This window comes from Podarcis erhardii, assembly GCF_964252035.2.
Source record: "Podarcis erhardii genome assembly, chromosome: 3".
NCBI lineage: Eukaryota > Metazoa > Chordata > Lepidosauria > Squamata > Lacertidae > Podarcis > Podarcis erhardii.
In genome coordinates, this window is record NC_138507.1 from 29,796,481 (window position 1) to 29,823,764 (window position 27,284).

Below are 27,284 nucleotides of genomic sequence, written 5' to 3' on the forward strand. Positions count from 1 at the left end.
GGATTCTGAACCCAACAAAAAGTGGCATATAAATGTTTACAAATAAATATTTCAGTAGACTGCTTGGGCTCTGAAGTTTAAATGGAGAGTAGATTTTGTGGGAAATTGTGGAGAAATCATCAGTTCCTGGAAGCTCTGTGGAAGAGCTTTTTTAAAGCTGAAGCTGCATATTGCGTTCTGTTGTGTACAGAATTGTGGTATTTTTAATAGTGTAATTTAAGCTTGTGTTTTCTGTGGTGTTTATGATGAAAAGCTGTGTAGGATGGTTTTTAGAAAAGGTGCTAAAATAGTCTTTTGAATTGCATTAAACTGTATGTAAATAATGGTGTGGTAGTATGTGAGAGTGAGTTTGCATTCTTTTGCACTTGGGTGCTAGTGTTGCATTGATAACCCAGTTCTAACAATATCAATATCCATGGAGTGGTTATCTAGATTATTTTTTTATGATTTGGCTGTGATTTTAACAAAGAGCACACACTGGAGATAAGTGTTAGGGGAAGTGATTCTGTTCCATCAGGAGCAGACATGGACTGTTAAAAAGAGAGAGATCTCACTTCCCAATTTGCTTTTCCTGCTTTTAAGGCTTTTCTCGGGTTTCTAATTATTATTATTATATTTATTTATTTATACCCCACCCATCTGGCTGGGTTTCCCCAGCCACTCTGGGTGGCTTCCAACAAAGTATTAAAATACAGTAATACATCAAACATTAAAAGCTTCCCTAAACAGGGCTGCCTTCAGATGTCTTCTAAAAGTCTGGTAGTTGTTCTTCTCTTTGACATCTGGTGGGAGGGCATTCCACAGGGCAGGTGCCACTACCGAGAAGGTACAGTCATACCTTGGGTTGAAGTAGCTTCGGGATGAATATTTTAGGGTTGCGCTCCGCGGCGACCTGGAAGTAACGGAGCGCATTACTTCCGTGTTTCGCCGCATGTGCAGACGCTCAAAATGACGTCCCGCACATGCACAGATGCGCAGTCGCGTGTTATGTTCGCTTCAGGATGCGAACGGGGCTCCGGAACAGATCCCATTTGCATCCAGAGGTACCACTGTATATGTAATAGTTGGATGCTTTACAAGCATAATGTTGCACCAGGCACAATACATATTCCTTCTTGATAGCTGAATTACTTGCCCTGAAAAGTTCTTTGAAATAATGATAAACCTTCAAAAGAGATCCAGGTTAAAGGTATGTAATGTGTAATGTGTTTTCCGTACACTCCCCCCTCCCCCCATGGAATGGCGTATAAATCGAAATTTTGACTGCAGGAAAATAATTTACAGGCAGCTTGCTTTTGTTTAAAGACTTATTTCTCATGAGGCTTTATATTTCAAATATGATTGTACATGTGTTCACTTGTGTACATGAATTCTTATATCTGAAGAAAGGTATCCTTTGTTGTTGCTTGAGGCTCAGGTGGCCACAGTGTCACGAAGTGCCTTCCGTCAGCTTTGGCTAGTGTTCCAGCTGTGCCCCTATCTGGACAGGGACTGCTGTTGTTTATGCTCTGGTAACCTCTAGGTTAGATTACTGCAACGCGTTATACATAGAGCTGCCTCTGAAGATGGCTCAGAAACTTCAGCTGATTCAGAATTTGGTGGCCAGGTTGCTTTGAACCTATTCCCAGCCAGACTGCACTGGCTGCCATTATCTTATCATTAAAACATTCTACTTCACAGACAAACTAGCCCATTTGTACACATCACTTTTGAAATAAAGGGTTGCATTCAGATTGCAATGACTTATTATTGTTAATTATTTCTTCATGCAGGTAATGTTTCCCTAACATTCAGTTTGCATATTACCGTGGCTGCTTGCTAACGTATATGCAAACTTTATGTAATGTCTTTTTTCAAATCTCTGCTTGCATACACTGTAAATACAGTGGCTCTCGTGACATTGGGAAGAACAGTTGCTCTTAGCATCCTAAAGTATTTAGCTGCTTTGACAACTCATGACCAGAGTCCATACAGTCCATTCCGTCATTGTTTCCAATTATTCCAGTGTGTGCATTAAAGCTCTCTTTATTTTCCCCTCTCCAAATGTAGCTCAAGAGTACTGCACTCAGTGCTACTCCAATCGATATTTATCGGGGTTTTTAAACAAATGATTTGTGTATGATTCGTTTTGCCAATCACAAATCCCCTTGATGTTGCTGAATGAACTGGATTGGGGAATGAGAGGAACATAGCAAATTTCACAGCTAAGAGAGAAAGAGGTGTTTGTATCTATTTGTAATCCTGTTTAATGAGAGCGGCCTTTTCCTTTTGTAGATATATGTATGAATCATGTTAACCCTTAGGAAAAAAAATTGTTCAGTGTAGCAAGCTACTAAAAGTTTATTTTGCACTCTCAGTCTGTTGTTATGACTCTTCAGATTGGCCCACTGCCATGAACACCCCCCAAAACCTGGAAGCAGGCAGAGTTTGGTTTCCCACAGATCCCTTTCAGAGGGGTTTTGATGCATGGTCTTCGCAAATTGACACTGTCATCCTGCAATGAATGATAGTACAGAGAGTTACCGTTTCCTTTTCAAACTGTAAAGAATGCTTAGTGGTCGCATTGAAGCAGGATGGATAGATCAGGTCCTGGGCTTATTATCCTGGCTTGTTAAATACATGTTAAATCAGGTTAATCACTCTGTATGCTCACAAATGAATTTTCCTTGAGAACTTCTGTGTAATGTGATAGTGAGTGTGAGAGAAGTGCTCCTCTAGAGTAATCCCATTAAACGGGGTGGCTGTTAGCCCAGGCCTCCCAGTGAATTTATCATATTTCCTTCTGTTCTTCCTGTATCCTGCTTATTTGTTTTGGAATTCTTCAATCAACTTTCAAAACATTTCTAAAATCTTTGGCCTTCCAACTGTGTATGCTTGTTTAGCTAGAACAAAAGGTTGAGCGAAAAGAAAGCCCAACGTTCAATGTCTAAATTATACAATATTTTTATGATGGGAGGAAGAAACTTATATGCTAAAATGGCACCACATTGACAGTATTGGTTGATACCTTTGGGTATTAGAAATTCCTGTAAAATACTGTATATTGCCACTTTGTTCATACACCTGAGGTGATAAAGATGTACATGTAGATATGAAATTGTGCTTGAATATAATCATGACAAACATGGGAAATGATTTCAGAACAGATCTGATGAAGCTGCAGTAAGTATGTCTAGAAATATTGTCCTAAGAGTGTTAAAAGTAATAAGAATAATAGGTCTTCTTAGGAGGTGGCAAATGAAGTAGTAGCAGTAGGACTGCAATCATCATGATTGGGTACACAAAGTGTTGGGAGAACAAAATTCTATGCTTGAGGAATAGTTTGTTATAATGGTTTTTGTAACTTGTTACACAAAGAATAAGTTTGTATGTCCAATTGTGCTCTTCTGTTTGTGAAAAGACTTTTGACCCACTGAAGCCTTCCACAAGTGGAAGTTGTGGGAGGGTGATTTTTGCTGATTTCCCCCTCCTTCATTTAGACATGTGTTTCTCAAACTTGAATCTTCAGCTGTTTTTGGGCTAAAACTCTCATCATCCCTAGCTAGCAGTACCAGTGGTCAGGTATAATGGGAGTTGTAGTCCAACAACAGCTGGAGAAATACTCATAGCCCCCCCCCCCAAAAAAAAAACCTGCTCCAGAGTGTTTAGGAAACTTTCCAGAAAAGTGTGGGAGTGTGGAAAGTAGCAAAAAAGAACCTCACTAAATCAAAGTCGCAAAGTAGCAAAAAAAGAGCCGTCACTAAATCAAAAGAAGATTCTTTTATTTTTATGGAAGCAACTCACAATGGAGGGGTGGACTCAGAACTCTTTATGTTCAGTACAAGTAGGTAAAGGGACCCCTGACCATTAAGTCCAGACATGGACGACTCTGGGGTTGCGGTGCTCATCTCACTTTAAAGGATGAGGGAGCCAGCATCTGCAGACAGCTTCCGGGTCATGTGGCCAGCATGACTAAGCCGCTTTTGGCAAACCAGAGCAGCGCACGGAAATGCCGTACCTATTTATCTACTTGCACTTTGACGTGCTTTTGAACTGCTAGGTTGGCAGGAGCTGGGACCAAGCAACGGGAACTCACCCCTTCGCCGGGATTTGAACTGCCGACCTTCTTATTGGCAAGCCCTAGGCTCTGTGGTTTAGACCACAGCACCACCCACAATCAAAATGGAAGAGAAAGAAACTATTGCATAGTGATCCACATTGTGCCACTGTGGAATATGAAGGAGATACAGACAGCAAAAATAAACTTGGGCAAAAGTGGAAAAAGGATGTTGGCTGTTTATTCTGATTTTTTTTTTTTAATCAAACGTGCCCTCTCTTTGCATGAAATAATCCATTTTCTCTTAAATTCAGTATATATGCATCACCCTTTTCTGCCATCCCATATGTTTAATATCTGTGTTTAAAACACAGTGTTTTGTATGTCACCAGGGGCTTTAAGAATGACCGGATTTTTGTTGTTGTTGCAGCTCTTAGGCATTAACCAAGAACAAAATGGGGAAACAGAACAGTAAACTGAGACCCGAAGTGCTCCAGGACCTCCGAGAGAACACAGAATTCACAGACCATGAACTGCAAGAGTGGTACAAAGGCTTCCTAAAAGATTGCCCAACTGGCCATTTGACTGTTGAAGAGTTCAAAAAGATATATGCTAACTTCTTTCCCTACGGCGATGCCTCAAAATTTGCAGAGCACGTGTTCCGCACTTTTGATACCAATGGCGATGGGACGATTGACTTTCGGGAATTTATAATCGCATTGAGTGTCACTTCACGGGGGAAACTTGAGCAGAAGCTGAAATGGGCATTTAGCATGTATGACCTTGATGGCAATGGCTACATCAGCCGTGCAGAAATGCTTGAGATAGTGCAGGTAAGTAAATCGATACAGGAAGGGCACAGGAAGTTCACTCAGTACAGTATAATTCATTTACCGTATATACTCGAGTATAAGCTGACTTATCAGCACATTTTTTATGCTGAAAATGCCCCTCTCGGCTTATACTTGAGTGAGGCAGCGGCGGGACGAGCGGCCCAAAAGGAGCCCTTTCTCGCCGCTGGTCCCGCTGCTGTCACCCACCTCTCGCAAGGGCAGGCACAGGAAGCCGCGGTTGGAAGAAGGCGCTGCGCTGTGCCTCTCCCAATCACAGCTCCTATGCCTGCTCTTACGAGAGGCAGAGGCGGTGGCAGAGGGACGAGCAGCCCGAAAGCAGCCCTTTCGGGCTGCTCATTCCTCCTCCGTTGCCTTTGCCGCTGTCAGCAGCGGAGGAGGAGGAACAAGCAGCCGGCTTCCTCCGCCACTGTCGCCACCACCAGGTTTGTGGTGTGGTGAACCGGCTTATACTCGAGTCAATAAGTTTTCCCAGTTTTTTGTTCTAAAATTGGGTATCTTTTGTTAACAAACATGCATACTACCGTATTTTTCGTCCCATAGGACGCTCCGTGCTATATACTTTGGGGGGGGGGAATAAAGGAATTTCCCCCCCTTTATTTCCCCCCCAAAACCAGGTCGGGGAACAGTGGGATGGCGGCGCTGCGCCTCCCCGCTGTCCCCCGAGCTTGTGGGGCTGGCCGATGTCTGTCCGGCGCACGGGGCGCTCTGCTTCAGGGCGCCCCGGGCGGCAGGCTGCTATCCGCAGCGTGGGGAGCCCTGCAGGGAACTCCTACAGGGCTCCCCACGCTGCGGATGTTTGTCCGGCGCGCGGGGCGCTCTGCTTCAGGGCGCCCCGCCCCCCGGGCGGCAGGCTGCGGACACCTGCGCGAAGCATGGGGCGTCCTCCAAAGGGCGCCCCCGTGCTCCGCGCTGCCGGCTGCCGCCCGCAAGCCTTGCGCGCCCGGGGGGGAGTTTCCCCGGGCATGCAAGGCTTGCGGATAGCTTCCTGGAGCCTGGAGAGCGAGAGGTGTCGGTGCGCACCGACGCCTCTCGCTCTCCAGGCTTCAGCGAAAGCCTGCATTCGCCCCATAGGACGCACACAAATTTCCCCTTCATTTTTGGAGGGGGAAAAAGTGCGTCCTATGGGGCGAAAAATACGGTACATATTTTAACACTTAAAGGTGTGCATAATCCTGATCAGTGTGCCACATGCCTGGAGCACATTCCAGATTAAATTATTCTCATCTTGTACCAGACTACCAAACAGAAAATATTTAGGTACTTATTATATATTTTACAGACACAAATCTTAGACCCAGTTCCAAATGTGCAGCCCTCTGCATTCACGCATCATTCCTCCCAATGAGTAAACAAAACGCACACACAGTCTATCAAAATGATGGGCATTTTCTAGGAAAACATAAGGGCTGTGTATTTGTTATGCCTAAAAATGTAAGTTGGCATATAAACAAGCAAATGCAGTATCTGGAGAATACATTATGTATTATCATAGTGAGTGTCCTGATTTTTTTTGCAACAACATAAACAATGACCAACATGTTCTGCTTTTTGTTTATCACTTATTTCCCATAAACTTGCAAAATAAGCTTCCACTACTTCCTTCAAGGATGCAAAACTGACTTTCTGTATTTTGCTGGTCCTGTAGGCAATCTACAAAATGGTGTCTTCAGTAATGAAAATGCCAGAGGATGAATCAACTCCAGAGAAACGAACAGACAAAATATTCAGACAGATGGACACAAACAATGATGGTATGTTTTTTGCAGCAAGTTACTATAACAAACAAAATTGGAACACTGGTGCGTGTATCCATGTGCTCATCACTCCTTAATCTCTAGGGTCTAGAGATCTACATGGCCACAATCTGCGACAAATACATTTAAAAAACAAAAAGAAAAAACCTGAAAATCTTACATTTCCATTTTTTACAACCAAACCATGTTCTAGCCCTTTGGCTGCAGAAAAAGTAGTCTGCTGAAAGCAGCATTTGTGAGGAGTGACGCCTGGGCATGCATTTTTAACCCTTTCTCCTTGCCCTAACTTTTCTCCTCCAGGACCACAGTCCCTGCCAAGCAATGCTTTGCAACTGAAATAAATTTAGGGCATAAGTGCCAACCTAGCAGTTCAAAAGCACGTCAAAGTGCAAGGCGGGAAGGTAAACGGTGTTTCTGTGCGCTGCTCTGGTTTTGCCAGAAGCAGCTTAGTCATGCTGGCCACTTGACCCAGAAGCTGTACGCCGGCTCCCTCGGCCAATAAAGCGAGATGAGCGCCACAACCCCAGAGTCGTCCACAACTGGACCTAATGGTCAGGGGTCCCTTTACCTTTAGTACTTTTAACCTCATTTGTACAGTTTATTCTCACTGCAGTATTTTGAGCATTTTAGCACATATATTTAGTTAGCTACTCTTTTGCATAACACAGCACTTGTACAGGTTAAAATATTGTGTCAAATCCATTTTACCCAGTGCAGCACAGTTAAAACTGTCAGTGTGCTGCATCATATGAAAAGGGTAACAATTCAGTAATAACTTCGAGTCAAACGATACATTACCCAAGAGAGCCCAACTGCATCACCAAGTGTCTCTTTTTTTTCGCTTTTAAAAACTGCTGTGGTGGAGGACTCCAATTCTTATTAAGAAGTGGGAAAGTCTTCTTCCAGGTGTTTTGTTAATGTCCTGAAGAAAAGGGGGAAGGACCAAGATGTTATTTGACAGTTGCCACTTAGTTGGACTCTTACCCATCTATAAAGAAGTGAACTGAGATTTGATAGGACAGTGGGTGTGACTGCTCTGAGACCGTAGTTTGAGACCAGCCTAACCTCAGGGGAAATTTGGAGCTGGTATTTAATTACAGACATATCCCCAAATGGGGTTTCTCCAACCCATGACTCGTATCCCAAACTGTGGAGCCATTCTCAAATACTGATGGTGCCTTCAGGGAGATTGTGACCATCAAGAAAGACTTATTTGGGTATAAATCACCAGTGCAGCTCATAACATGAGCATGTGGCTAATACAGCAATCGCTGAATTATAACTGTTGCAGCAGAACTTAAGAATAGCTAAGATTTTCATTCCATGAAATGTTACCTCTCTAATGGCATAAGAGAATGCCTAAAAATATAGTAGTTATCAAAATAGGAAGTAATATTTATAAGGTAGGAAGAACATAAACCTAACTGTGATTATTTTGTTGGGGGCGGGTAAAATCCCACAAGGGTAGAAGTGTCCTAGCCTTGCAAAGATTTAACATCTCAGTTGATAACAATGGCATGAACAAAGCCCCTTTCATGCTAGGTATTACATGACTTCCAAAATTAATAACCTCCCCTCTGGCAAAATAAATGTGATGGAAGTTATTCTCATAATAGGAACAATCAAAACTGGGACAAAAATTGCCTTAAAATGGGTGGGTTTTTTTACTTAGTAGGTTTTTTTTTAAAAAAAAAAAAATTGTCTCCAAATGCAAATGTGCATCAATGATTCAAAGTGAATTTTTAAAATAAAATCTACCTATTAGTAAACACAGTGTTCAAACAGCTTTGGAAAAGGAAGAACCCTACCTTATGCAGTACGTAGACATTGTTAAGAAACAGTCATATTTCGAGAAAGGGTGAGAATATTAAACTGAGGCGCTCAACTATGAGACCACCCCTGCTCAAATCACTGTGAGCGGAATTAAAACCAGATACAACCTATCTCAAGCAGCGTCCCCAACTTTTCTGCTTCATCCCAATCCTCCCAGCTCCTACCCTGTTCCCCAACGACAACCCCCCCCCCCAACTTCAATTGGAAGGGGAGAATACAGTAGTAGTTATTGGAGGACTTCACCAAAATCAGGAGAGTAGTAATTATGCCTAGAATGTCATTTTTTTCCCTGCTAGGAAAATGATGGGAGGAATTACAGGCTCTATGATTTCCTGGCTGGCAGTTATGCTATACCTTTCATTTGCTGACTCCCCAGTTTTCACTGAAGTCCTCTGCTGGCTGGTACTCTTAGAAGAACATTTATCCTAGGAGAGGTGGGGTAACAGTTGTTGGATGTATTTGTACTCTTTGAATGCTCGGAGAGCTTCCTCAAGTTTTTACAAGCATTTCATTAACACTTCAGGCGCCAGTGCATTTTGGAGTAAGCACAATGCATCTGTCTCTCTCTAGTAGCATCAAGTTGTGGGAGAAATTAATTGAAGGGCAAGTATAACAATTTTAAGGCAGAGATCCTGCTACTTTTAATAGTGATTTTCTGAAAAGCTATAAAAGAGAAATAGATGCATGTTTCGATTGTGTAACTTCTGTCCTGCTGTATCCCTGGGATTCTAGGATGATTTGATCAAGCACAGATGGCCTCCACAGTATGTGATGTCTGTGGAGGTTATATCTGTGTTCAACCAAATCATCCTAGAAATATAACTGTATCACTTCTAGGGCTGTGAGATATATTGATATATCGTCCAAAACCAGTTTGAAGTTCACATCATGATAAGCTTCATAATATTTGACCTAGCAATATATCGTGAACCACAATGCATGTGAGGGTTAGGTGATACCTGGTTTTGTAATCTACCATAATGCCTGAAATAAGGATGGAACTATGCAGAGGCGAACAAGCTAATGTCCTGGCAACTGCTACTGCTTAGGGGTCTAAAACAGCTAAATGACAATATTATCAATCACCACACAATTTCATCAGCAGGCAAGCCAAAATGCATCCACAGGACTTTGGGTTTGGGGCTTGGCTACCAAATGGTGGTATTCAGGACAATCCAAAGTACGGCAATGAGTCATAGTGAATTCAAATAATCTGGGACTGCCAGCAAGGGTGTCACTTTCAGAGGTTGCCCTGTGTTTCTCATAATGTGTAGTTCTGCTCTAATTTGGAATTAATGTAAGCCATTTATTGAACCACAAATATTTCCATTGATGCAGATAGCCAAGCATGCAAATAAGCTAAACTAGAGTAGTTGGTTTTTATGTCTACTTAGTTACAAATAGATCAACATCACTGGTTTGTATGCCATAGTCCAAGAGCAAGGGAGGTGTTCTACATTTGTTTCAAAAACATATATGTCTGAGTGAGGTTCAGCTGCTGTCTGGATTTATTCAGGTTCACACCTCTACAAGGTGTCAGTTCAAGGAAGCAGTGAATCACTACTGAGATTAAATATGCTTTTCATGTCAGTTCCATTAAAAATATCTGCATTTGTCTTGAGTGTTTGGGATATGCAAACGGATGTGAAAGTCTTATCTGGTTCACACTCTTGATTATTGTTCTATTGTCTACATCATATCAAGATTTCCTTACACAGCCCATCCCAAGAACAGCCTGCTAGGATCTTTGGAATAAGGATTATTAGGAGGACCTAGAAGTATTGTTAGTACCGTCATTTGGAGTGCAAAGTTCACAATCCTATCTAAATGCACCCAGAACTGGAAATGTTAGATCTGTCGTAATAATTGCCTGGCTCATCTTTTCAAGATTATATATTTCATCTTTAAACTCATTGGCAACTAATTAGGTATATTAAAAGCCAATAATTGAGAGGCTAAGTTTATTTTTGTAAGTTACTTTTGGCTGCCATTTATTGGCAGAGAAAATGATTTGATTTTGTATCTTTCTCTTGTTTCCCTTCAAGGTAAACTATCTCTCGAAGAGTTTATTAAAGGTGCCAAGAGTGATCCCTCTATCGTGCGGTTGTTACAATGTGATCCAAGCAGTGCAAGTCAGTTCTAATTAAACTCTGGACAGTTTGCAAAGAAAATTACTGGCTTGTTCAAGCTTTACTCGTAAATGGATGCCTTCTCAACCATTCCTCAGTGGCTAGTGGATGAGATTCCACTGCCAGATTGTCTGTGTATCCAAGTGAAAAAGAGCCTCACTCCTCTCACCAACATTGATACAAATTCCTCCTTCCACTATCCCGTCCTTTGTTTCTTCCCCTTATGATTCACTCTACACATCTAACATAATTGAAGGGTATGTTTACAATGGCAGGTTAAAGAGAGGTTTATTGCACACCACTTGGTTAATATGAACAGATGACTTTCTAGTTAGCTCCGAAGAAAGAGATGCCATGTGTTCCTTTTGACCAACACAAATGGCAGGCATTTTAATTTGCTTCCCAGAAAATGGATATAAAATGTGGAATAAATTGAGTAGAATTTTCTTAAAGAGCATGATACCAGTTTCCTGCTATGAGGAAAATTGCTTGCACTTACTTAATGGTCTTTCCATTCATATATATATATATATATATATATATATATATATATATATATGGTGAAGTAAATTTTTTAATATTTAGGTCATATTTAATATATCAAGTAGAATCCATGCTTCATTTCTTCTAGTTGTCTGTGATTATTCAAATCTTTTTTTTTTTTAAGTGATATTTATGCATAGCAAGGTTGCCATTAAGGCACTGCATGACTAGCTGTTTGTGGATAATAACACTGTTTAATTACCAGTTGCAACACTTTGTTCATTTTTACTGTTGATTGTTCAAGCGATTTACTGTGTTAATGAAATTTAAAAGGAATATTTTTCCTTCTGTGTTTATCAGTGAAGTGCCACTTTACTGTGGCTGCAGCGTTTTTAAAATGGCATTTGAGTGAAGTGAGGTGATTTGACACACACTTGCTATGGCCGTCCTACCTTGTTGCGGTCCATCTCTGTTAATAGTCTTGTGCATTCCAGTGTTATTTAATATCTGCCTAATGCCAAGAAATGTTAATTGAAATAAAGACTTGATTTTCTTGTCTCTCTGTGTCATACTTCAATGTTTCAGGATTGTGCATGGCAAATCCTGAAAAGCAATAAAAGGGCCAGTTTTGAGGAGCTAAATGCTTGGTTTAAAATATCGTTCTCCCAGTTTAGGAAAAGTGTGGGGGATAGCTATAGTGCTCAGCAGAGACCTACATTTCAAAGCCACAATATTAAAAGACAAAGAAAGGCAGATTCATTTTTGCCAAGGAATCACTAGATGGAAAAAAATAAACTGACAATTGGTTCCGTATATGCCCCAAACTGAAAACAGATAGACTTCAGTTCCTTATCTGAAGGGAAGCAATTCTAGGAGGCAACCTCAACTTAGATGGGAGAGGCATCTCCCTGAGAGACATCCACTACACATCCCCATGGGCAACATTCCTCTGAGAACCCTGCCCAAATCAAAAAACCCTATAGACTACTAAAAATGCTTTTAAAAATAGAAGACCTATATGATATATGAGATCAAAGAACCCAGGCAACACCAGCCACACATTCCATTCTGGGCACCATAGCACAATGTCCAGACTGGATAGCATTTTGCTCACACCAGGTCTGATCCCCCTGGTTGAAGCAACAAACATCACTAAGGTTAAAATCACAGACCATGCCACAGTAGAAGCTACCCTCAAAATAGGGGAGGAAATACAAACCACCTCATCATGGTTCTTTAGCCCCATACTGCCCACAAATCAAGTAACAAGAGAGAGCCTCAAAGACCCTCCAAAACAATGGTGTAGCTAACATAACAACCCCCCTCTGGGATGCAATGAAAGCAGTTGCCAGAGGAGCTTGTATAAAAGAAAAGGCATCCCTTAAAAAACAAACAAACCTCCTGAGTAATTAGCAAGCTAGAACAGGGTATCACGGCTCTCTCAACATGCTACAAACAAACAGGAGAGAAAAAAAACCAACCTCATAGAACAAAAAAGAAGGGAGATTTGACTCATTAGAAATTAATAAAACAATGATCAACATCCTATACTTGAAACAACCCTTTTACGAATATGGAGGGGGAAACTCCAGACTATTAGCAAACAGGTGCAGGGGGGCAAATCACTCCAAGCATGAATACATTACCATCCTTTTTGGTGATGCAATGTAACATTCTCCTCCAAGAAATAATAGCAGGTTTTGCTAGATTCTCCTCTAACCTATATACCTCCCACAACCTGACCAAACAGGAAATGAAAAATTTCCTAACAGGACTGACCATCCTAACCCTAACTGCAGAGAAACAAGAATTATTGGACAGTCCTAATACCACAGAGGAAATGGAGACGGTCCTCAAAAACCTAAAGCCACACAAATCCCCAGGCACAGATGGCTTTACAACAGAATTCTACAAGAAATTCAAAGAAATCCTGATGCTCTACATGATCCGCATGTTTAACAACATCATAAAGGGGCCCCCAACCCTAAAACTTGCATGTCCTCCAAAACAGTCTCTATCCCAAAGCCATTCAAAGATAGTCTCAAAGTAGAATCATACTACCCAATCTCACTGATAAATCAAGACTATAAAATATTCTCATCAATCCTGGCCAACCATTTAAAATGCTTCCTACAGAAACTTAATAACCCCAGACCAGCCTGGCGTTGTCCCTAGTTGCAAATTAGGAAATTAGTGGATTTGCTTGAACACAGCAAAACAACCAAATCCCCACTGATGATTGTGTCCCTGGGCTTCCTTAAAGCCTTTGCTTGTTTGGAATGGAAATACCTATTGGAGGTATTAACCAATATGAAATTTGGCCCCAACTTACAAATCCCTAAACAATTTTACTCTAAAGCTTCAGCAAAAACCAGGATTAACAGAATGGACTCCAATACCATAGCAATCCAAAGAGGCACAAAACAGGAATGTCCACTATCTCCCTTTCTATTCATCCTAACCCTTGAACCCTTAGCATTCTGACTCTGAGCAGCCCCTGACATCAAGGGAGTGGGAATAAAAGACAAAACCTGATGGTCACAACAACAGACCCCATAAACACAGCAACCACCTTAACCAAAGAACTCAACATCTTCACAACGTTGTTGGGCCTACAAGTGAATTTCGCAAAATCTGAGGCTATGTGTTTCAACACCCTTCACCCGCATATCCCAAAAGAATTCACCGACACCAGAAAGATAAACTGTGCTGTTCCTAATTCAATACCTTGGGGTACAAATAACCAGAAACCTCATCAAACTATACCACTCCCTAGGGCAGGAAATCAACAAAGACTTAAATAAATGGAACAAAACCAACCTCTCAGACAAGATAGCCATGATCAAAATGATAATTTTCTCAAAAGTGACCTGCTTATAACAAACCCTTCCAATCTGGATTCTCCCAACCCAACTCTAGGTGGCAGAAAAAACATTTATATTCTCACACAAAAAGCTATGAATAAACTCCCTTAGAAGGAGGATGGGGAATTCCCAGTATGGAACTATACTACATCGCCAGCTAAGTGCACCCATTCCTCCCAAACAAACTAAGGAAAATTCCCACAACATTAAACAGGTTCACACAGTCCATGGACGGAAAAAGTAGAGAAAATGTCCCCAAAACTATTCCCAGTAATCCCCTCAGCCCACCACCCATTATTCCATCATGAAGCTCCCAAATAAAAACATGGCAAGCCAAAGGCTTACACCGCCTAACAGACTTCTACAAAAATGACAAACCCTTGCCGACACAAGAAATACAAGACAAACTAGAGGGCATCTAAATATTCTGGCTGATACATCACCAACTATATGCCTTCTTAAATAATCCAGCAATAAAAGCAGCAGCCACCAGACCCCCAACCACCTTAGAAAAACTTCTGACACAACAGAGGGACATAGTAAGGGGTTAGCATCAACAATATACAAAATACTACTCCAAGACCCCACAAACCCAATGGTCTAAACTCTGGCCTAAACCAGTGTTTCAAGACAACAATGCACACTCACACTATAAAGAACTCATGAGCCACCTACTCTCAGCTGCTAGAAGTGTCCTAACTAGACATTGGAGGGACCTGTCAAGAATGAACATAGACCACCGGTACCAAACTATATGGGAAACAGCCAGACTAGAAAAGCTAACCAAGCAATTGAAATTAGCACAGGGACAAGAGGATGCCTTTACCCTGGTGCGGCTTCCTTTTATTACATATACAACATAGCCCAGCAATACAACAGCATAACTCCCCTGGCAGTATACAGATTGATATGGCTAATTTGACCCAACAACTCCCACCCCCTTACACACAAACAAAATTTGCTGCAACCAACCAAATGCAACCAACCATGTTCTGGGCTCCCCAATTTCCCACAGAGCCAACAAAAATAAATGAATAGAGAACCTATCCATGCAATGCTGACAGAAAACTCTGTACATACATTATGCAAAAGATGGAAACAGCAATGACATTCTCAGCTGCTGTCAGACACATTTAGTGCAGACAACTGGTTTGCCTATATAGCAGCTTCCATGTGCAGGCACAGACAGAAACTGCTCAGAAACGGCTCATGCCAATGAAATTCCCTGTCACAAAATGTGTCTAGAACAATGGGAGTTTCGAAAACTGTTTGCATTGTATTTGTTTATAATCTGTTGTAAGCCGTTTAGAGACCGTTTGAGCAAAAAGGGTACACATTTTTAAACAGGCACTAATGTCTAGTTGAAAAAATCTAACAACATGCCTCTGAGTTGCTGCAAATGTGCAAATAACAGCAAAGGGGTTAAAAGGAAAAACAAAGCTGCTAATAATGCCAGTGAACTAGGAAGGACTAGGAAGACTTATTTGTTGTTTTGCCTCATTTCCCACACAGTGCAGTTGGAAATCCAAGAGACGCAACCACTGAAGTTGTATGAACAAAACTCACCACAATAAAATCTCTGCATAAATCATTGCAATTTCCCACAGGCAGAAGAGATGAAATATTTTTTAGGTAACTTCGTAGTACTCTCCTCCATACTTCATATTCCAAGGTCAACCTATTCTCTCCATTCTTGGGAGTGATGCTGAGGGCAGGAATCAGCTAGCTAGTCCTGCTAGTGGAAGCCCACACAAAGACTTAGGCTGGGGCAATGGGACTTCCCATTCGGTACCCGATCCCAATTTCCTCAGGGGGTAGGGAGACTTCCCAGAACAGGGGGAAGAGAAGGGCTCGTTCCATCTGGCAAGCTGAAAACTTGTGCAGATGGAACAATTGACATAGTGCTCCCTGTGCAAATATTGGCATTGAACAGGAGGACCACCTGCGGGCAAATGTTTTTGGTTGATATAAAAACTATTACAGATAGGTAGCCGTGTTGGTCTGCCATAGTCAAAACAAAAAAATTCCTTCCAGTAGCACCTTAAAGACCAGTTGGTCTTTAAGGTGCTACTATAAAAACTATTGTTCATAAGATGTCGGAAATACATGGGAGATGCAGCATACTGTATATTGAGATGAAATTGCTCACTTAGCTGTACTCTTTGAGCGTACATAATTGGATAAATGGCTCGGCCAGGAAGCATAAATAGGCCATGGTCCCAACATTATATACCATGGAAAACTAATGAGATGTGTGGACATACAGTTTGTTCAGGGTTAGGGTTTTTCACTAGGACTATTCTTACTAGCGTCGCACCAGGCGTTTATCAAATTGTGGGCTATCCATTCCAGCACAGGGTCCTGTTCTAGCTAGCAGGATCAGTGGTCAGGGTTGATGGGAACTGCAGTCCAAAAACAGGTGGAGACCCAAGTTTGGGAAATGCTGTTTTAGCCTGCTGTTTCCCCCAAATAGTGGGCTATGTAGGAAAGTAAGCTTGTTTTAGGAAAATGGTGGACACCACTGAATACTACAAATCAGGTCTTTAGAGTCTGATTTACTCATTCATGTCCAGATGGCTGCAGTATTGTGTGATGTGTGTGTGTTTGTGTGTGAAAGAGAGAATGAATGAATCAGCCATCTTAGAACAAAAGCAACAGAAAGAATCTTCATTTTGCCTCAAGTACAACGTTTTACAACTGAGCTGGGTCACACATTCATCATCCCTGAGTCACCAAGTGTGAACCAGCCTATAGTCATAAATAAACAGGTAATATTGCCATATAACGGCCCAGAAGGCACAGCGTGTTTGGGAACAACCAGAACATACTAAGTAATTAGGACTGTCTGCCCAAAGAGAAGGCTCACCCATAAGTGCCCAGGTTCTTTTTAGCATATAGGGTCTTGATTACAGAAGGAGCAGCACAATTAGAACTGGCAAAGCTTTGCCAGTTAAAATAGCAAAATCACAAACCCCACGTCACAACACTTGTAGCTTCCTCTGGCCGCATCCAACAAAGTCAGCCCACAGCCTGATACTGTATTTTTTATGCATTTGCCTCAGCATTTAATCACTTGCTGTGCCACTTTCTAGAACAGATCCTAGAGGTAGGCTGTGCTCCCAACTCCCATCCTGCAAAGTCTGGCCAGTAAGATACCATGGTCAACCATATCTAAATCATCAGAGAGAACTAGGAAAATCAATAGAGTCACAGTCTTTCTTCCACATAAGGTCCTCAGTTAGGACCTGTTTCTGTCACAAACCCAAGCCTGAAACCAGAATGGAATGAGACTAGATAATCCATTTCCTCCAAGAAACCAAGCTTTATGAGGAATGATTGAAGGAGCTTGATATGTTTAGCCTGGAAAAGAGGAGACTGAAAGGAGATATGATAGCCATCTTCACATATCTCAAGGGCTGCCCTATGGAAGAGGGAATAAGTTTGTTTTCCCCTGCTCTGGAGGGTAGGACTCAAAGTTACAAGAAATGAGATTCCAACAAAACAGCAGGAAAGGCTTTCTAACAGTAAGAGCTGTTTGACAATGGAATGGTCTCTTTTGGGAGGCTGTGGAATCTCTTTCCTTGGAGGTTTTAAGCAGAGGTTGGATGGCCATCTGTCAAGGATGCTTTAGTTGAGATTCCTGCATTGCAAGGGGTTGGAGTAGATGACCCTTGGGGTCCCTTCCAACTCTACAATCCTATGATTTTAAGGGGTTATTTGCAACTTAGTGGTAGTTGTCATGCACCTCTGGGTCCACTGTCTCTTTAAAGGCTGCACACTTTGGGCACCCCCCACCATGACGTAAGGAGAGTCAACCCCGTACCCTCTGCAACATCAACTAGTGTCAGATTATAGCCAATATTGTGAAATCCATTAAATTAAATTAAGTCCATATCATACAAAATCTACCAATGCTAACATTGCAAATAGGCCTATAAAAGTTACCGGCTTACTAAAATGTTATCTAGTTTTACTGCCAATGCAGTAAATTATAATCATATATGAACTGTGCTGCTTTGGTCAGAGGTAGATTTAGGGCAGCACAACAGGTTCCCAAGCCAAGGGACACGCTGCAGGGCATCACAACTATGACATAGTGCACATGCAGAACAGAAGGTGAGAGGCAGGGGCCCCTGAATTTTGGCCTTGCACAGGGTGCCGCTAAAATTTGAAATGCACCTGCATTGGTGGCCTTACATCTCTTTAATTAACAAAATCTTCCAAGCTCAGCAATACTTATTTGCCATAGACCACCAGGCAAGTTTCTCCCTGCAGATCTGTCCTATGCAATGCTGCATGGTTCACTAACAGAATATTTGTTTTGCACATGATATTACTAAGAATAAGATGACTGGTTGAGGTAGCCAAGTCCAGGAGCCCAAAATAGTGGGACCATTAACACATCACCCAAAAAAGGGAAATACAATACAAAAAATGGGGGGGGGGGGCAAAGGTGGATTCAGATTTGCATATGCTGATGTTTGTGCATAGCAGCAAATTGAAGGAGAAATACTCTAATTAAAACAGAAATATAATTCACTGCATACTGGGCAAGACAGTGCTCAGCTGATCTGTAAATCTACTCGGTCTGGTGTTTAGGTGCTAACTGTTGATGTGCAACTTCTAGGCCCCTATTCCTCACTGTTTTTATAGTTCCTTATCTTTAAGACTTGGCCTGGACAGCTCTTCAAGCAGAGGAGCTTTTCAAATAGAGAAGTATCCCCTTTAAAGTAGGACACAAGGACAACTTGACCATTGTAGTCCATGCATCAATAACCTCAACTGGATTGCTGCAATGTGTTCTTTGTTGGGCTGTCCTTGGGTCTGGTCCAGAGCTTTAGCTAGTGCAGAATACTGCAACTAGACCGGTGATGGCAACAGATTGCTTCCAACACATTACATCAGTGTTAAAAGACCTTCCCATCTGCTACCAGACTAGGTTTTTGTACTAGTCCAGAATATCTTAAGCTCTGAATACCTTAAGGAACACCTTACTCGTATGTCCCAGATCAATCCCTGAAATTATCAGGGAGAGGACTGTGAGTGGTCCCTCAAGACCAGAAACACAAGTGCCTTCAGTGCAGTGGGTGCAACTCTATGGAATTTATGGGTCAACGATGCAAAAAGCTCCATGAATGATTCAGCACAGGAGCCCTGTGTGTGTTGATCTGTGCCCAAATGCCTGGATACTATGGATTTTAAAATATTCATTGTCTGCATCTATAAAATACACAATGCATAATGTATCATTTAGATGGTTTTTTCCTGAACTCTTCCAACCAAAAGCTCATTCAGTAGCCACCTTTGCTCATCATGCTACAACAGGTCTTCTGCGGGGCAACATTTGAGGCCAGGTACAAGTGAAAAGGACACATATAATCCTGGCTCCAATATAAGTCTGGGAATGGAGAGATTTACATGTTCTAAGAACATAGAAGACACTTGCTCTCAGACCAAAGGTCCTTCTAGTCCGTAACAAATTGTGGTAACCAGAGTGCTATTCAACCTGAAACACACATCTTAACGTAGTGCCAGCTAGCATCCTTTTATAAGAGTAAGATATATATTATCTGGTTGAAATGCATATATTTAAATACTCTTGTTCCAGGTACCCTAGCCAAATTCTCCAGAATATATACTTAGTTCCTTGCTATGTAGCAGTATAGTGTCATTATACATGGTTAAATAATGAATGCTTTTTGCTCCAGTGCTGATTGCATTTCACTGGTCAGTGGGCTGTATAGTGCTTGCTCAGAGTTTTACGTTTACTCGTGGCCTGTGTATGCACGCACACATGTACGCCATTTCTAGCCCTGCCAGGCAATTCAAACATTGCAACTGGGTCTCTACTCTTCTTGTTGTTCTTTCACTAGTAAACCACTAACTTTAACCACCTCTTCACAGTGCCTTCAGTAAGAAGTGACTTTTTTTGTTTTTTGCAAATGTGAACGTATAGCACATAGTCTTCATTGTATTTTACCACTCTTTGCTTACCTGGTGGCCTTCAGCTCTTTTGTACTACAGCTCCCATCAGCTCCAGCTGTGTAGGCTGTGGCTGATGAGAGTTGTAGTCCAAACCACCAGGTTGTCAAAGGCAGTGCTAAACCATTCAGAGCACAGGTGGGAGGTCCTATGATTGAATGCTCACTCCTGTAAAAACGTTTTTATATATGATGTGTTTAACCCCATCTCAAAAATTCCAGGGAGTAAAATGCTGGCCTTCTTTTTGACACACTAAATATGAACACCTTGATGTACCCATGAAAAATTCTTTTTCCTGCTTCATATGTATGGAGTTGGGACAGGGGTGGCGCTGTGGGTTAAACCACAGAGCCTAGGACTTGCCGATCAGAAGGTCGGCGGTTCAAATCCCCACGACAGGCTGAGCTCCTGTTGCTCGGTCCCTGCTCCTGCCAACCTAGCAATTCGAAAGCATTTCAAAGTACATGTATATAAATAGGTACCGCTCTGGCAGGAAGGTAAACGGCGTTTCCGTGCGCTGCTCTGTTTCACCAGAAGCGACTTAGTTATGCTGGCCACATGACCCGGAAGCTGTACGCCGGCTGCCTCAGCCAATAAAGCGAGATGAGCACCGCAAGCCCAGAGTCAGTCACGACTGGACCTAATGGTCAGGGGTACCTTTACCTTTATATGTGTGGAGTTAGTGAGGCAGACGGAAAGGCCCCACAAAAGAACAGACTTTTCTGCCTGGCTCAGCGTGTACCTGGACAGATTAGCAAGAAAGGGCAAGAAAGAGGTTTAGGGATATGAGTGAGATGCTTCAGTTTGAACCTTCTAATATTGGGATAACCAATAGGGTGCTTTCCAGATGATCTTATTTTCATCAGCCATAGCCAGTATGGCCAATCATCAGGGATGACAACATCGGGACTACAATGAAAACGTAACACATAAAAAAGTAAGATGTCTGAATATTATCCATTAGCTCTGATGCAGAGCTATGGAATGTGCACTCCAGTATTTTGCTTAGGACAAAGCTAAGGCTTCCGTGTGAGATTGTGGAACAATGGAGCACACAACTTACGGCACCTTCTGCATTTTTTATATGCAACCACCACCACCCCTCAAAAAAAAACCCCAGCAAACAGCTTTCACCTTTACCAAACACAGGATGGTATATGCATTGCATATTAATGAGATCATTGCATCACGTGTGTTTCTGCATGAATGCAATTTTCTTTCTTTCTCACAGAATCACACTTTTACAGATGGATGGAACAGTCTCCAGACAAGCAGTTGGCAAACAACATATGAATCACTTGAAATGTTTAATGAATATACTTTCAATGCCTTAGGTTTAGGCTGGAATCTTAAAAGATTTAGAGCCTAATTGTCATCTCCCATGCGTGCACTTTATGCTACTGTTTACTACAGGGTTGGCTGACATGGTGCCTTCCAGATGTTGCTGAACTACAACCAGGGGTGTAGGAAAGGGGGGTCTGCCCCAGGTGCCATCATGGAGGGGGGTTACAAATTATCAAGGAACAATTGTTCCGAAGGTCTTATCTTACTACGCTAGGAATTATATAGCTATATATGAAATTTCACGCATATCAGTTAATATCTTGACCCTCCTCCACGAAAATAGCTGTTTACTTGGCCGTTTTCCTATGTCGTGAAGACTGAAATTTCAATTCAGTGGAGCAGGGTCAAGATATTAACTGATATGCATGAAATTTCAGATATAGCCATATAATCCCTAGTTTAGTAAGATAAGACCTTTGGAGCAGGCAAAAAGTTTTCAATGAACCACCCTACTGCCCTACCCGGGTCCTGGAAAGTTGGCCTATGTGAAGAAAATGAGACTAGGCCGAGTAGATTAGGCCTTGCCTTGCCTTGCCTTTGCCCCACCTTCTGCACGCAGCCGATTTTTCTTGATTTTACTGCTGTGGCATTTTTGTTTGTTTGTTTTGGTAAACCACTTTGCAGGTTGTTTTTTTTTAAAAAAAATTATTAAATAAACAAACAATAAATATAAATAAAATAACACAAGCCAAAACACAATCCATCCTGCAGATTTAAGCATCTGTCCATAGTCGCCTACTTATTATCTGAGGCCCCGAATCCACATTCCTTTGTAAGAAAATATGAAATAACGTAAAACCATTTTTGCAGGCAAAAAAATAAAAATAAAAATCAATGTGTGGGGAGGGGGGTGACAAGAAATTTTCTGCACCAGGTACCACCTGACCTTCCTACGCCTCTGACTACAACTCACCTCATTATTGGACATGCTGCCTGGGACTGATGTGAGCAGCATCTGGAGGGCACCACATTGGCTGCCCCTGGTTTACTACATCACATTCAGTGAACTGGACCTTCCATTTGAAACAGCAGCTTCCAATGAACTCTAGTAGGAGCTGGTGCTCTTACCCAGGACTGAAAGGATTTCTGCTTTAATATTAGGATTCAGCTGTGCATCTAGAAATCCTACTGTGGACTCCACATTCATTCTACAGATTATCTGGGGATTTGGATAATCTTGCATTGTTTTCTAAAAGTCCGACACACACGGACACACGGCTGCTATGAGCAGGCATGCTGGTGCCCTAAGGATGTGAGCCAATACATTTTGTTCTTCCTCCCTCTATGCAGCTTTGAGTTATGAGAGTTCAAGTGGTCCTCTGAATCTACCGCCTGCATTCTGACATGCTGAAGTGTAAGGGACATTTTGTTAGACAGTCTTGTTTTGCATTTGGTTTAGGTCTCAAAGGCCAGCTGGAAAGTAGCATTTTACAGTCTTGTTTCTCACAGGGGTTTAGGGAGCAGCTATAGTTCACTGGTAGGGTGCTTTATATGCCAGAGATCACAGGTTCAATCCCAAGCATCTCTATTTTGCCTAAAATAAAGGAAAGCTGTCGCTAGTCAGTTCAGACAATACTGAACTAGATAGACCAGTGGTCTGACTTCATATTGGACAGATTCCTAGGCTTCTGATCATTTTATTTGTTTGGAATCTGAGTATTTTCCCATTCTGGTTTGTAGAGGTGATGAGCCAAGCTAGAAATTCAGATAATACCACACATCTCTTTTAGTGGGTCAGCTTTTACTAATGTAATGCTAGTTCAATCTATATGCCATTACAGATGCAGAAAATTGGTCCCTTGAAAGGTGTCACCTTAGCTATTTTATCTCTTCGCAGTTTTCTGGGACTAACCTGGCAACAGTTTTTTGTATACGGTTATTTTGCTTATTGAATAGTGGACCAGAAACCAGTGCAGCTCCCTGACCTGAGAACAGGTGAGATATGCCCTGTACACTTGCTACTGTGTTTGGCACAAATTGTAGTTAATAAAAGGTCCTTAGCAACAGTCCTAAGTACAGCATGTTGTCCCAAGTGCAACACATTGTAATAATCTGAACAAGATTTACCACGGCATAGATAACTGGGACTAGGCTATCTCTATCTAAAAGGACCTGTTCTATGCAGACCTCTGAAAGATATTTTATGCTGCAGAAAAACCCACGAGTTTCTGTAGATAAGGCTGAAGTTAACAGGTGGTGTGCAAAGTCATCCAAAAACAGGTTGAATACTAGATGAACCACCAACCCACAGAACCTCTACCTTATCTGGTGTGGATTGAGCTTGTTTTCTGGTCTCCATGCTGATCACAGACAATTCAGAATTTCCACAGCTTCATCTGTATTTAATGAAAAAGAGAAAAAGAAGCAAGTGTCATTAGCATACTGATAATGCCTCACAATGAAACTTCCAACATAGAGCCAATGTTGCCATTCCACTTACACGACAGACTTTACTTTCTCCTCCGCCTCCTCCTTTGTAGCCCCATCCCCTCAAAATCACTGGAAAGTGTAGGCTAACACTTGCCCTCCAGCCCTGAAGGAGCAGCTCCAGAAGAAGAAGAACTGTGAGGGGAGAGAGACTTTCTGCTGCTCATTAGGCAATGGCTTTTTCCACCTGCCTTGCCCCACCCTCCAGGCCTAGGAACCTTTCTCATGCCATTACTTTGAGAACAGCAGAAACAGCTGGGAAGAGAGGAATGCAGGGACATAAAAAATAATAATTTTGTAAGTTGTGTGCCCTTGTTTCTGAATTTGATCCATTTACATGGTTTTGTATGCTTTGTGTTATTTTATGCACTGTGACTTGCTGTTATTTTTATTGATTATAGTTTAGTAATTCTTTATTGTCATTGATAAGTGTAAACTTTAATTATTTGCCAATATTTAATTTTACGTTTACTATTATATTCTAATGTATTATTGAATGTTGCTTTATTTGATATAAATTTAAAACTATGCCCTTTTAAAATGTGTTTTCGTGGGGGTGGCTATTGGGTTGTTGTTTTTATTTTTATTATGTATTTTGTGGTTTTATATCTTGGTTTTATTCTGTGAACCGCCCTGAGACCCCCGGGTATAGGGCAGTATATAAATTCAATAAACAAAATAATATAAATAAATAAATTGTTTATTTTAAAGCTATTGTGACTTTTTTTGTAATGGATCAGATTGTTATTACGTGTGTGAACTTGTTTCTTCAGCTTATAAACCACCTTGCATATAGTAATGTAGAAAGGCGGTATACAATTTAAAAGTGAAATGAAATAAAATGAAATGTCAGTTTATCTCCCTGCAAACCAATCAGAATGAATACTCAATAAACAGGTTGTCTGGAGGCATCATTATTGATTTACATCCTGAAAGGAGAAAATAGAAGAAAATACAAAGTGGCACTTTAATGACATCAGTGTCATGTAGATGCTGCAAAAAAACCTGTATGTGTAAGATAAAGCCATCTGACTTTGCAGGGAATTAGATTAGACGACCCACAGGTAAAAGATAAAGGACCCTTGGACAGTTAAATCCAGTCAAAGGCAACTATGGGGTTGCAATGCAGATCTCACTTTTCAGGCAGAGAGAGCCAGTGTTTGTCCACAGACAGGTTTCCAGGTCATGTGTCCAGCATGACTAAACCGCTTCTGGTGCAACAGGACACCGTGATGGAAGCCAGAGCACATGGAAACACCATTTACCTTCCTGCCACAGGGTACCTATTTATCTACTCGAACTGGCGTGCTTTTGAACTGCGAGGTTGGCAGGAGCTGGGACAGAACAACAGGAGCTCACCCCGTCGCGGGGGTTCAAACCACCGACCTTCTGATCGGCAAGCCCAAGAGGCCCAGTGGTTTAGACCACAGCACCACCCGCATCCCATAGTGTCCCATCCAACCCTACAATTCTATGATAAAAACACTCATCTGGAATCACCCAAAACTGAACTTCTTCAGCTATGTTAAAGCTCTTGCCTTCTCATCTCCCATCATTGGTGAGCTTATCTGGCTCAAGATATGAACCGTGGGAAAACATGTTTGTGATTCCAAAAATGTAGCTAAGCAAGGAGCAGACAGAAATAAGTACTGCATGTAGCACTGCTGCCACCTACTGGCAAATGACATCAAAACTGCATAAAATTTTAAATTCAAGGGTTCTCAATATTTTCCTGCCCTGACCAATTTTGTATGTTAAGTCTACTCTTCCTGGTGTTCACCCTCAGACCCAGATGTAACTTTTGAGCGTATCTAAAGTTTCTGGCCATGTAATAAAACCAACACAGATGAAATTAAGGATTTAATGATGGAGCCTGATATTGTTTATGGTTTTGTTTCTGAAATGTATACCCAGTCTTTAAATGGCCAATTACCATTCCTAGGACAGGTTTGGCAAAAAGAAAAAGAAAAGGTTATAAATACAAATATTACAAAACAGCTAACGCAACAACAAAACAATTGCTGAGGATAACAATTGCTCCACTCCCCACTCCACTTTAGCACTCCAGTATCCTTTCTCAATTTTTTCCGTTAGTGTGCTTCCTCCATCTCTCCTCCACTGGCTTTATTGCACCCTTCCTCTCAGGCGCCTACTTTATTATTATTATTTATTAAATTTATATACCGCCCTATACCCAGAGCTCTCAGGACGGTTCACAGACACCTTCCTCTGTCCCCTTTCCCTGCCCCATCTTCCCCTTCCTTTCCTACGTCCTCCTCCCGCCATCTTCCCACCTTTCCTAGTCTCCCCTGTCTCAGCCTGCACTTCTTTCCCTCAGGCCCTTGCTTATTTTATTTATTAATTTAATTTGTTTGCCTCACTCGCTTTTCTTTATCCCCATTGAGCGTTAACTACGGTCCATCCCAGTTTTCATACATAGTGGTATTTGTGAAGAAACCCTGTTTAGCTGAAACGGTTAATGGGCGTTGCCACGCATTCTGTCGTTTGTATTGTCATGTGTTTGATGGGGAAAGCCGAGTAAAATTCGGTTTAACTGCCGCTGAGGAACCTCAACTGACAACTGAGGCGGCGTTGGAGAGAGAACTCTCCGTATGCAAAAGAACAGAAGGCAAGACACATTCTGGTTGGTTAACGGCAGGTTTAGAATTTTCAGTTCGGCAGCGTGATTGGCTGAGGATAGACAATGAGAATCAGAAGAAGATACTAAAAGCCTGGGAGCAACTCAGTCCGGGGTCAGTCTGTGTTGGTTGGTGCTTGATATTTGTAATGGGTAGCCCAAAGTAGACGGCAGCAGAGGAAGGGGAATGAGGAAGCAGACCTGAAAGGGAGCAAGAGTGGCTTGGTGGCCAAAGACTTGCAAAGGTAGACAAATCGCTTGGCTCAGAAATAATGGGAGAACCAGCCTCCCAACACTGAAGGCTAGGCTTGTTGGGATCCTGAAAGCCAAGTTTGGGGCAAGAACTCTTTGGTGAGAGAACCACAACAGATATTTAACTTTGCAAAACATGCAGCAAAGAACAAAGTGTGGAAATATAGGCTGCAAAACCTTTAAAATGTGCCCTGGTACTGAGGTAGACCGCCCACTTGGTAAGTCAAAAAATGGTTTACTTACAAAACTCTTCCAAGGTCAGATCCATGTGTTTTTCCATACAGCTGTAATATGTTGCTTAGTTACAAAAGATAAGTTTCTAAACTATTGGTATAGAAAAAATACTAGTTTCAAGCTCCATTCTTGTCTGAAACAAAAGAAGCTGGTTGAAAAATAATTAAGGCTGGCTGCCTCAGACCTCCTCACATGTTGGAGTGGGATAAAAAAAGGCTTGATTACCTATTTCCTCCCAAGGTGAGGGGAAGTGACATAGGCTAAGCCTCACAGGGCAGCTTGCTCTATGGTTTTAACCCCTTCATGCACTAATTAAGAGTCAAGCATACTTGTTTTGAGGCGGTTTACCCTTTCTGGTGTCTAGTAGGAGAGCCAGAACAAGATTTCAGGATATTATAGCAGGAGACCTATGCTTCAATAGGTCAGTAGGGGTTGTAACAGATTTTAACCCAAG

General features: G+C 41.8%; 1 protein-coding gene and 1 long non-coding RNA gene across 2 annotated transcripts; one reads left to right on the forward strand and one right to left on the reverse strand.

Annotated features, from left to right (window-relative positions):
• Window positions 1–2,312: 2,312 nt before the first annotated feature.
• LOC309339354 lies at window positions 2,313–26,279 on the reverse strand. Its single transcript, XR_014155224.1, has 4 exons — window positions 26,088–26,279; window positions 23,540–23,615; window positions 7,443–7,566; window positions 2,313–2,494 (listed from the first exon to the last, which is right to left on the reverse strand). It is a non-coding gene; the product is annotated as an uncharacterized lncRNA (long non-coding RNA).
• Window positions 4,189–11,647, forward strand: HPCAL1 (hippocalcin like 1). Its single transcript, XM_081857491.1, has 3 exons — window positions 4,189–4,869; window positions 6,536–6,641; window positions 10,523–11,647. The coding sequence occupies exons 1-3, from the start codon at window positions 4,492–4,494 to the stop codon at window positions 10,618–10,620; spliced, it is 582 nt and encodes a 193-aa protein (XP_081713617.1). The 5' UTR covers window positions 4,189–4,491; the 3' UTR covers window positions 10,621–11,647.
• Window positions 26,280–27,284: the final 1,005 nt, after the last annotated feature.

Excerpts from the sequence above, each read along its gene's own strand:
- HPCAL1 (XM_081857491.1), top strand. The coding sequence starts at position 4,492 with ATGGGGAAACAGAACAGTAAACTGAGACCCGAAGTGCTCCAGGACCTC. Across the intron at positions 4,870-6,535 it reads AAATGCTTGAGATAGTGCAG|GCAATCTACAAAATGGTGTC; the intron begins GTAAGTAAATCG and ends CTGGTCCTGTAG. Across the intron at positions 6,642-10,522 it reads GATGGACACAAACAATGATG|GTAAACTATCTCTCGAAGAG; the intron begins GTATGTTTTTTG and ends TTTCCCTTCAAG.